This window comes from Nothoprocta perdicaria, unplaced genomic scaffold (assembly GCF_003342845.1).
Source record: "Nothoprocta perdicaria isolate Ctin4 unplaced genomic scaffold, notPer1 scaffold_84, whole genome shotgun sequence".
Lineage (NCBI taxonomy): Eukaryota > Metazoa > Chordata > Aves > Tinamiformes > Tinamidae > Nothoprocta > Nothoprocta perdicaria.
Window position 1 is genome coordinate 1,232,375 of NW_020456132.1, and position 10,837 is coordinate 1,243,211.

A 10,837-nucleotide genomic window follows, 5' to 3' on the forward strand; every position below is an offset into this window, starting at 1 on the left:
TTCTTGTTAATAGTTCATTTTTCAGGTATATGGAGGTAACATACCAAGTAGAGGGAAAACCTGCCCTAAAAGTCCTTTGAGAGCTAACTGCACCACTGACAGACAGTGCTACAACCAATAACCTAATGTAATACTCCTGTAGATCTCTGCCATTAAGTCCCTTGCAGAAGTCTGATAACAATATAAAACTAGCCTCTTCCCCAGGTTCGAACCTGGGAATAACTGAGGGATGGAAGTTCAAGCGTCAGAATTACAGAGCCAGCACATCTGATTCTGTTGTATTTGTGTCAAATTGACAACAGCAACTATAAGAACAGAGTGAAAAAGAGTTGTTTGTCATTTTATTTCAGTGGAATTCAGAGTCACTGGAAAATGTGGTCTTTGATGTCACAGATTTGGATTTTTTTTTGTTTAATATCTGTTATTTTAACTTACCAGTATATTTGCTTTCAAATTTCCAGTCTCTGTAACGATATCTGCATAGTTAAAAACCATAGTCAACAATCAAAAAGACACAGGAAATTGCAAACTACAAATCTTTCCTTTTGTGGCTAGAGAGGAGGGTTAAGTAAGTGGGAATTTACATCTCTTTCCTCTCCAAGTCACAACCTCAAGAATTGCATTTCTTCTCCTGAGTTCAAGAAATAGCTCTCCTATTACCTCTAACAACCAGTGGGGTATGACATACCATTTGTAGCTTTTCAGTTTGTGATTTTTCAAGTAAGCTGTGTATATCTTCTGCAACAGGAAAGTTTTTAAGGAATAAGTTACTTGGCTAAAATATATACATATATATATATATATAAATGCATTCATTTCCCACAGAACAATAACAGGTACTATGAAGGATAAGTAAGATAGAGGACAAAGACAACCAAGATACCCTACAACAGCAACTCCATCTGATGACAGAAACCCCTATGACAACAGTTATTCCACCCATCATGGTCAACATCTTATTATAAATTTACTAAYGTTAGATTTGGGATTGGCACAGAGCAGCTTTGAGCTCATCTACAATGCCATAAACCCTGACCATCTCTGAGTATCTGTACACATATTTCTTGATACGTATCAGAGCTCTCTAACTCATGCATGTGAACAAACATATGTAAAATCCACATATCTAATATCTCAAGTCAACATCCACATATCTAATATCTCAAGTCAACACCAGTTAGTACTGACAAATATGTTTGGGAAACCACCGTCACTGTAGTAGCTTGATTACTGAATATGTACAGTATTTCAAACAGCAATCTCAAAACAGATAATTGTCAAGAGGAGAATGTGCAAAGTAATCGGCTTACAATTGGATAACATCTATCTCAGGGAAACTACAAAGCTGTCAAAGTTTTGTTCACCTCTTATGCAATCTGTGCCATGGTTAATAGTGACATTTATTATAAATCTTGTGGGTGCTACTGGGAGACATAAGGCATCTTAGAACTCTATTTGGGAGTCTGTCCAGGGAAAAGGAGAAAAACCACAGCTGTCCTTAAAACTACAGCTGTAACTATGGGCTTATTGGTTGGAATCAAACCACAGAGAAATCTATTAAAAAAACAAAATAAAGCAACAGTAACAACAAGAAAAACACAGAAATACACTAATAAATAATCCCTTTAATCAATTTTTAAGAAGCAGTTATAACAAGTGTATAGAAACAAACTATCTGGACGCTTGTAAAAGAGAAGAACAAGCAGCTGCAGTAGACAGGAAATCTCCATAGTGAGTGTGGATTTCACAGGAAGAAACTACAGAAATGTATTCCAATACTTGATACTTATTTTCAATACTTAATGTTTATTTTACTGCGAGCTTCCTCCCACATTTTAAGTAATTGTACTCGTTCATTGTTCCAGGTTGTATAAATTTACACAGACGATATCTTATCCTGCTGTCTGCTGTATCAGATTTCTCTGAGCAACTTTTATCATTCACCCATCTCAAATTCTACTAAAAAGTAACGGTGTTTACTGCTAACAGACTCTTGCCTGCAGTTATGCACAATCATTATTCTTCCAGAATTGGGCCTGGAATAGAAGTAATCTCTAAAATTGTTTCTAAGTTTGCTGTTTTTTTCCTCTAGAGTTACTGTCATCAACTGCAAAATTTTTTAACCTAAAAAAAACCAACAACAAAAAAACCCCTTTTCTCCAAGTGCCAAGAAAACTGTAGACACATCTCTCCAATACTTGCACTGAAAAACAGTTCTCTAAATAAAACTTTCATTGAAATTCCCAGATGTTCACTTATAGATTGGCCTTCTTTGCCTGCAGTCAGAACAGTTTTTAGCTAGTGGAACTGAAGCCACATTACTTGCAACAAACCACAACGGACCAAGAGACCTCCAAAGAAATTTCAGCGAGGTAATTCTTTGTAATTTGTCCAAGCTTTCTCTTGACTAAATTAATTCTCTCTGGAAGTCATCACTCTATTGAAGAATATTTAGTGTGCAAAAACTAAATGCAAGTTTTTACATGAAACAAGTATCTTAAAAGATTTTATTCTTAGCTGAGCTTTTGGAACAGAAAGACATGTCAGGAGCAGAACTCTCCAACGTGAAATGCAAGAAAGCACAATTTGGGGGAGATCACCAGAGCTGGGAAATGGAGCCATATGAACAAAAGCACTAAATTATCTCCTGGAAGTTCCTCAAGAGCTAAAGTGGCAGCACTACTCCTAGGAAAGACTGTTTTCTTTTTGGCTGTTTTGAGCCATTTTATACCTTCTGCTTTACTGAAGATGTTGAAGCTTTACTGAATCATATTTGGTATTGGACAGTGAGATCTAGATATCTGCTGCAGAAAGAGCCTCAGGGGAAGTATACAAATACTACCTATACCTAGTGGATCTAACTTCTCTGTTCTTTATGTATGTTCTTTATATGTAAGGAAGTGTGAGAGAAAGTCCTCCAGAGTGTAATTCAATGTGCCTGTGATGTGGATCTCGCTTTGAACCACCCTCACAAGATCCTCTCACTCCTCCATAAAGGGGGAGACTAAAAAGAAAAACATAATGAGGCCTCAAGTCAGCATTTCTGGATACCCTCTTTATACTGTAGTATAAAGTAAAAAATGGACAGAGAGTCAACATTCATCTGGACCTGAGAAAAACATATGAAGGAGATCATTATATAGCAAAAAGTCAGTACCTCGTAAGAATGAAAAGCATAAAAAAAAGTGTAACTAAAATACAAATACCCATTAGCAATACACCAGTATGCAGGGTTTTAACCACCACAAAAACAATGGCAGTACCTCAGAATCTGTGAGGATTCTATACCAATGGGTGGGTGATGATAGAGCATGAAAAGACACACTGACAACCATGCTGCAATGTCACATACTTACTATCCTGCAAGTATTTTCCTTACGAAAACCAGAAGTTCTTAATTCATGGTGGCAGTCTACTCAACTATTCATTTTCATTTCCAGGCTTGCACTTCTCTTTTGACCCTCGCAGGTTTCCAGTACTACCCTAGTTACTGTAATGCCCAGTAACTCCCACTAGTGCATTAGGTAGTGCAGCTAATAACCTTTACGGGCTGCCTGTTCTCTCCCAGTCTCCTTAGGGGAGAAGCTTCAAAAGCAGAGTGCTTTACTGCAGTTTTCAGCAAGAGCTAAGCAACAAGAAGGTACAGACTGTACATTACCTCATATTCAATCAAAAGGCATATAGCAATTTACAGTAAACACATGGCACAACCACAGACAACCCAGAGTGCAGCTGAAACAGCTGTTCAAGAAACAGGAAATGCAGTAGGAGAAAAGATTTTATAAAAAAATGGAAAAACAACTGTTTTGACAACTGTTGAACTGTTGGTCAAATGAAAAACTTCTGCAAAGACGGAAAACAGGAAAGCAACGGTTAAGTAAAGTAAAGAAAGAAAGAAAGAAAAACAAAAAAAGAATTACATGGTGCCTTAAAAAAACAGGATATAATGTTTCCACCTGAAAATTTTCTTTTCCAGTTTTGATCAGAAAGCAGCAAAACCACTGAAAGAGAGATCTAATCACAGTGAGAGATGACCAAGGAAAGAAAAGCTGGGTCCACCTTCTGTTCATGCTGGTGAAGGAAGGGTAGGAAGGAAGGGCACTTCTGTTCAGAACGGGTTTAGAGCACAGGCAATGAAAGTGTCAATACATTAGAGTATTTTAATAGCAAGGCCAAGTTTATCCCACTGAAACATAAGCTAACATAACTCAGTATTGGGTATGTGATAGAATGTGAGAAGGAGATTCAACAGATCTCTTTAACCAAGACCTCAAAAGTCCTCCCAATTAATTATGTGTACATGAACATCTGTAGCAGCAGCTTCTCTTTATAGAGTTTTAATAGTGTTCTTAAATTCAAACATTTTTTACAGGTTTCTGAACTGAGACACAACTGAGAAGTCTCTCTCACTTTTCAAATATTTCATAGGTAGTTATATCCCACTTATAAAAAGGAAGCTTTAAGATGAAGTTTCCCTCCTGAGTCCTTCATTTTCAGAATGAAGCAGACTCTTCCCCTTGGTTGGCTTGTGTGCACTTCACGTACTTCCAAATATAGTCCAGTCATCCCGAGTGGATATCCAGAACGAGATGGTATTCCGAAAATAACTACCTCTTCCAACAAAGGGTTTTAGGAAACGGTATCTTGGCACGAAGGTGTATCTCCCTTCACAGACCACAGATGTAGCCAAAGCAGTAGACAGGCCTTAAACATACAGTGTTTAATTTTATAAGCTCTGTGATATAATCATCATATGCTGCATATTTTAGTGCCAAACTGATAAAATTATTTCTGCCGTATCTTCGATGCTATCTTTTCATTTTAGAAATCTGTCATTTCGTCTGATGACAGACAACTGGAGTAAATGTCAGGATATGCATTCTTCAATGCTCATCCAAGGGAAAAAAAATCCAAAAACTGGCCTTTCCAAAAATATGACTTTCATCAGGATAAGTAACCAAAATATCCTTAAGAACTGCTAAGCCATCATCATAATCTCAACAAATATATTCCTTGTTTTAAGTGCTTGCTACCATAACATTAAGACAGTTTTTATTACTCGCAGGAAATATGAAACAATCTACCAAACTTCTTTTGTTATGCCCAATTTACTATGTGCAAAATCCTGTCTGGGAAGAAATACCCGACTCCATGCAATCCTTGGCTTCTTAAATATAAAGAAATAAACACAGCATAGGCCAAATTAAGTCTCACATCTCCACACCACCCCTGACTGACAACAACAGAAGTGTTAACATAATATGGCAAAAATATTTAGTACATGGCCTTGCTTAGGTCAGCATTCAGGGCTTATTCTGGTAAGCACCACTTCACCCCTGCTTATTTCCATTTGCCTACGCAGAAACATAAACACAGGCTCAGATTCTCAAGATTGCTCAAAGTTAATAAATACTCATCCTGAAGATAGATATTTAAAATCACTGATTCGCTTCATAAAGAGCAGTCACCCTTGGCACAGCTCAAATCAAAAGAGCAATCTAAATGCAAACGGCTTTGTTTCCATAAGCATTCTTTCACATTATTTTGAATGAATAATAAAGACTAGACACTAAACATCTGGCTGACATTCTACACATATGGGCACAAACAGGTCGAGACTGTAACCGACTGCCAAAGCAGCTACACGAGTATACGTGGCAGATCACCTTGAGCTGGAGGAGGCGGATGCTCCTGTGGCTTCTCTTGTGATAAAAGTCCCAGGTAGCTGAGAACTACGTATTTTGTTTCATAATGAAATCCTACAGGCACAGCAGTAGAGGACGCCATCGGGTTGACTTGCAGTGCTTCAGTGCTCTTATTGGGCACGCAGCGTTCTCGCTGGGTAACGGATGAAGCCTGTAAGTAAAGCATAGAGCGTTTATTTCTTCTTTTGTTTTGCTTTTTTATAAGGTTGCAACAGGTCATGAACTCATACATAACAAGGAATTACGTAATGATGTTAAAGTACGATCCAGATGTTTGTCTTGGTATTGTAGGCATTCTTATTTTAATAAGAACTGTGCAGAGTCAAACCAAAGGCTTCCCAGTTCAGCAACCTGTCTGACTGTTGCCAGCAGTGGAAATTCTCACTCCCACTTCACGTATGAACTCTCACTTTAAAGCAACAGTTCCTCACCACGTGTCCTCTTCCCCAAAGTCTCCCAGCGAAACCTCACATAAAATTTTGAGGAGTTCTGAAGACTTAGCTAACTACAGTTTGGGGGAAAAGTTCATGAGAGCCTCTCTTCCCCTAATCCTCTGATGAGCATTTTTTTGCCTCTCAAATTCTCAGCTCTTGAGATACTCAAAATTCTTCCTGCAGCAAAAGTGACCACAATTGCCTCAAATTCATTTTACTGTTCCAACAACAGTGGAAAACGTATGGTCAACAGAGGAAATAAAATCCACATTTATTGCAGCGTTTGGAAGAGCAGAAGGTTGTGTGTCCTGGGCTTCTCACTCAAGCATTAATACTGACGAAACAGAAATTTATATCCCAGGGCAGTATCTGGCCACAGACCTTCCATGTTTTATTCTACTTGTTTAGTAACTCTTCAAACATCTGAATGAGAACAGTAGAAAAGACTATGATAAAAAGGAATAAACAACAGTCAGAAGGGATAAAGGAAAAAAGAAAAAATCTCAAGGTATAACATGGAGAGCAGGAAAAAGCCATACAACAGATTTGAAGGAAGCTTCAGATTAATTTGCTTTCAGCAATTTAAATTAGTAACAGTCTGGAAAACTTCTTCCAACGTACAAGCAGCTTGATGTATTAATAACAATAATTGAGGTTTCAAGTTCATCAATAACTTCACAGAGTCCTTCTTGAACAAGCAGTGCCTCACACTTAACCATCAGTCTGGATACTTAACTGAAAGGCACACAAAAATGCTGAGGCTACAGAGCAGCTATTTAACAGGTACCAAAAGAGCTGGCAGTTTGAAACTACATTAATTTTCATAAAAATAATTAAACCAGGTTTAGCAGTAAAAACGTAGTAAGAGAAAAACTCTACAGAAATACCAGCAGAAGTTGGTTTATCTCAGGAGGCTTCCTGATTACATTTAGAATGTCCTGAGGTTAAGACAGGGAAACAAGTTAGCAAACCAAAGCACTATCTGCAAACGATGCTACAATATTAAGAAGAGAAAAAAAAAAAAACCCAAAAAACAGAGTATGCAGAAGAAAAACATTGATCTTTCTAACTGTGTTGTGGGTAACTTTAATGCTCCTCCTCCCTAGAAAGAAATTCAGATTAAGAGCAGTACCACTGGTTACTGAAGATAAACAAAACCAGAGCGATGCTCTGGCATGATTATTTTGTAAGTAGCTTGGCAAAGAAAAGTATCTGTCAAACTAGAAGCTGCAAAGCAAAAAGAGTTGGAAAATTGGCTAGGTGATCTTTCTTTAATCTTTAGCAATTACAGCTTCCTAAACTCATTCAGCTTTGGAAAAAGAGGAGGAATCTTTCATGAAGAGTATACTCCGGGAGGCCCTGCCTCTTCTTCTGTATTTCGAAACGCTTGAAATCCTTTACCAGAAAGATTTAATTTGATCTTTACTACTTCGCTACTGAACTACCAATCTATATAGGAACAGATGTTGAGACCTTGAGCCAGCGCTCATCTCTTCCTCCCTCAGAGCAGTAATCCCACATTTACGTTATCTCCTCCATCCCAAAGAGCTCTACAGGCAACGTGCTGCGCGTTGGAAACATAGGAGGTTGCAGCCAAGGGCAGCTTTTGCACAGTCCACAGCTACCCTTCTGCCACTACCACAAATGGAGACTTTGACAAAAACAATCGCTAAATAAAAAAAACAGGAACCCCGAGATCTCACGCAGATGTGAAAGACGTCATTCACCCCAGAGCAAAACCTCCCCATCAGATTTCTGTTGTGCTCAGTGGAACAGAGCAGCCCTGGAAGCGAGACACTCCCGCAATGTCTGCACAGTGAATGGGAGCCCTTCAAGGAAAACCGAGCCAACCTGTCCTGAAAGAATCACAGCCTGATGCAGGGTCCAGAGGAACCCAGACACTGTGCCCTGTATCAAAGAACAAGGCTGAATATACAACAAAGCTTCTTATTTACACAGAATCCCAAATCAACCCTGAAATGAAAGAAAAAAAATCTACCAATACAAGAAGACTCCACACTAGCACAGTCATCCACATGCAACAGTAAAGCTTAATTCATGAAAATTTCCATATGCTCAACTAAGCTCCTCGAGAGAATGGGGGAGAAGAGAATGAGATGTATTATTTAAATAGCATTCCTCTGGGAAAAGATATAAAAAACAGATCAAAAAAGCAACCACTTTAGTTAATATAATCTGAGAGGCAATCTTACACTGAAATGACAGGGGAAATATAAGGACTTGTATGGAATAAACACCATAGGCTTCATATAAAAGAATATCAGACCAGAAATGCATTTCAGAGTCACTGATCTTCTCTTGAAAAAAAAAGCCCATAATGCAATCATTAAATTTCTCATTTTAAATACTGAACGATTATTTGTGTTTACCAAGAGAAACAGAGAAATAATTCCCTCATATTGAGTACATATCTCAGAAAAGGCTGTTTTTCAGGGATGAGTGGGACTAAAACAGGACTCTCAGGTTGAAAGGCAAGATCAGAGGAAGGAGAGCTTTCCATTCACACGAGCACGATGCAAAGGAGTCCGGAAACTTTTAATAGGATGAGAAAAAGCCTGATGTAAAAGATCAGAAAAAAAAAGCCATGACATAGAGAACTATGCGAGCCTACAAAGTAAGGGTGAAAGGATTACTTTAGGTGTTGAATTCTGGAACAGCACAGGAATACTGCTTCCACAGAATCCAGGGACCAAAACTGTTAGGAATGCAATCCCTCTCCATCCCTGCATGTTCAAAGGAGTGAATAAGCAACACTTGCTCAGGCTTACTTAGCTTTTCACTCCTCCAACCCTGCTGTCATTTTTTTCTACATATGGGTTGGGCTGCTCAAGTGACCTGAGAACAGGAGTTCTCAGTTCCTCACACAGTCTGTCACATCCTAATCCACAGGAGAGCTATACCTCATTTCAAGGGCAATGTAAAAACTACCAACGAACACAACAAATATAATCCTTTAAGGAAGGAGCTCTGCTGTGGTTTCCTGTATATTCCTGTATGTTTCCTGTCCTTTCCTGTATATTCCTAGCATGCATTCAACTATAAAATCACTAAGCATAATTCAAAACCCAAAACGCAATGGTATTATAATACTGTCTTTAGGACAAATATCCAGCTGTCGGCAAGAGCTACTGGCTCTCCACTGATTGTTGCTGGCTAGAAATATGCCTGTTGCATTTAGAGCTGTGCCCTTACAATGTATATTGTTGCTTGTTTATAAACTAAAAAATAGATAAACCATATCCTTAATGATTTCCATTCAATGCCCTAAAAACACTACTAACAACAGCTCAGTGCTAGACTGCCTGCCTTCATTACAAAAATAACACTAAACATCATGAAAGTCACTAAGTCACACTTAAGAAGGCAATCATTCCAGGGTGGGAAGCAATTTCCATCTAGAGCCCAAGTTAACAAACTCCACTTACCGGTTGCTAATGTATGTGCTAGAGCGCTGCTAAAGCAGAGTCCCCTCCTGCTGCTGCTGGAGAGCCATTTCAGAGCAGCAGTGCTCTCAGCCAGGCAGGGTTAACCCAAGCACAGATGGTGAGATTTAGAGATGCAGCAAATCCACAGTACAAGAGTTCAAATCATTTTTAGGGAATCAGGCTGCTGAAATGTTCTGGGTCACCCTTCTGATAACCGCCTCTGTAACAGGCAGCCACTCTTAGCTGTCAGCTCACCAGGCTTCAGTCCAACCCAAATTACATTTATACGGCGCTGTGTTTTACAATTTTCAGTTGTCAGGGAGTTGTTTGCGGGTCACAGATCTACAAATCCACACTCCGTATGAACAACAAGAAAAACAGCCAAGTGTTTTGCAAGCTCACCAGAAAGGCTGTACGGATATTCCGAATGAAAACTGCATGTAGGGACTAGTTCCACCTCGCAGCAGTTTGAAAATATTTCACCTAACCGGTAGGATTCTCCAAGGCATCAGATTGTGATGGAGCTAGAAGATCATACCATTGGAGTATTATCTCTTTACTGGAGCATTTTATATATATATATAAGTGTATATATATATAAATATATAAATAAATATATATATATAAATATATATATATATATAGCAGTATTGCATAAGAGATGCTGAATGTTTTCAGTAACCTGAGAATTACTGGCTTCAAATATATCAATTTATACCGGAAATCAATCAATACTACATCCATTAGTGATTCTCCAGTGGTACTTAATAGATATAAACACAGGAATATGGAGTAATCATTTGTCTGTCTGTGTTCTGGGTTGGCCTTTGATGGAAATGTTATTAAATGAGCATTCTAGACAAAATGCTTTGGGTTTTTTTTATATATATAGGGGAAAAAAAATATGTGAATTACATAGCACAAAGGTTTTCCGCCATTCCAAGCTTTAAACCGTCATGCCACGGTATCAGATCACTGCAAACGCATCCTCTGTGAGCGCGTGAGAAAGCCCGGCTTGCGTTCTGCACGCCCCGTGTTTTCCTTTGCCATGTGCTGCTCGGGCTCCGCGGCGAAGCAGGCAGCGGGGAGCTCGGCTGGCGCTCTGCCGCGCGCTTCCAGCAGGCCGGCCGCGCGCAGGGACGCGGCACACAGAGGCGTGCGGCCCCCGAGCCCGCGTGGGCCCGGCCCGCGGCTCCGTCGCCCCGTTCCCCCCTCGCAGAGCCGGGAGCCGCGCCCCGCAGCGGGCGCCTCG

General features: G+C 39.4%; 1 protein-coding gene across 1 annotated transcript in view; it reads right to left on the reverse strand.

Annotated features, from left to right (window-relative positions):
- BCL2L13 (BCL2 like 13) overlaps positions 1 to 9,652 on the reverse strand; it is a 33,061-nt gene extending 23,409 nt beyond the window's left edge. The window contains exons 1-2 of the mRNA XM_026052133.1: positions 9,586 to 9,652; positions 5,667 to 5,856 (exon numbers count right to left, since the gene is read on the reverse strand). Of these exons, the coding sequence (XP_025907918.1) occupies positions 5,667 to 5,787 (121 nt within the window). The 5' untranslated portion in view covers positions 5,788 to 5,856; positions 9,586 to 9,652. The remainder of the gene's footprint in view (positions 1 to 5,666; positions 5,857 to 9,585) is intronic.
- Between the last annotated feature and the right edge of the window lie 1,185 nt (positions 9,653 to 10,837).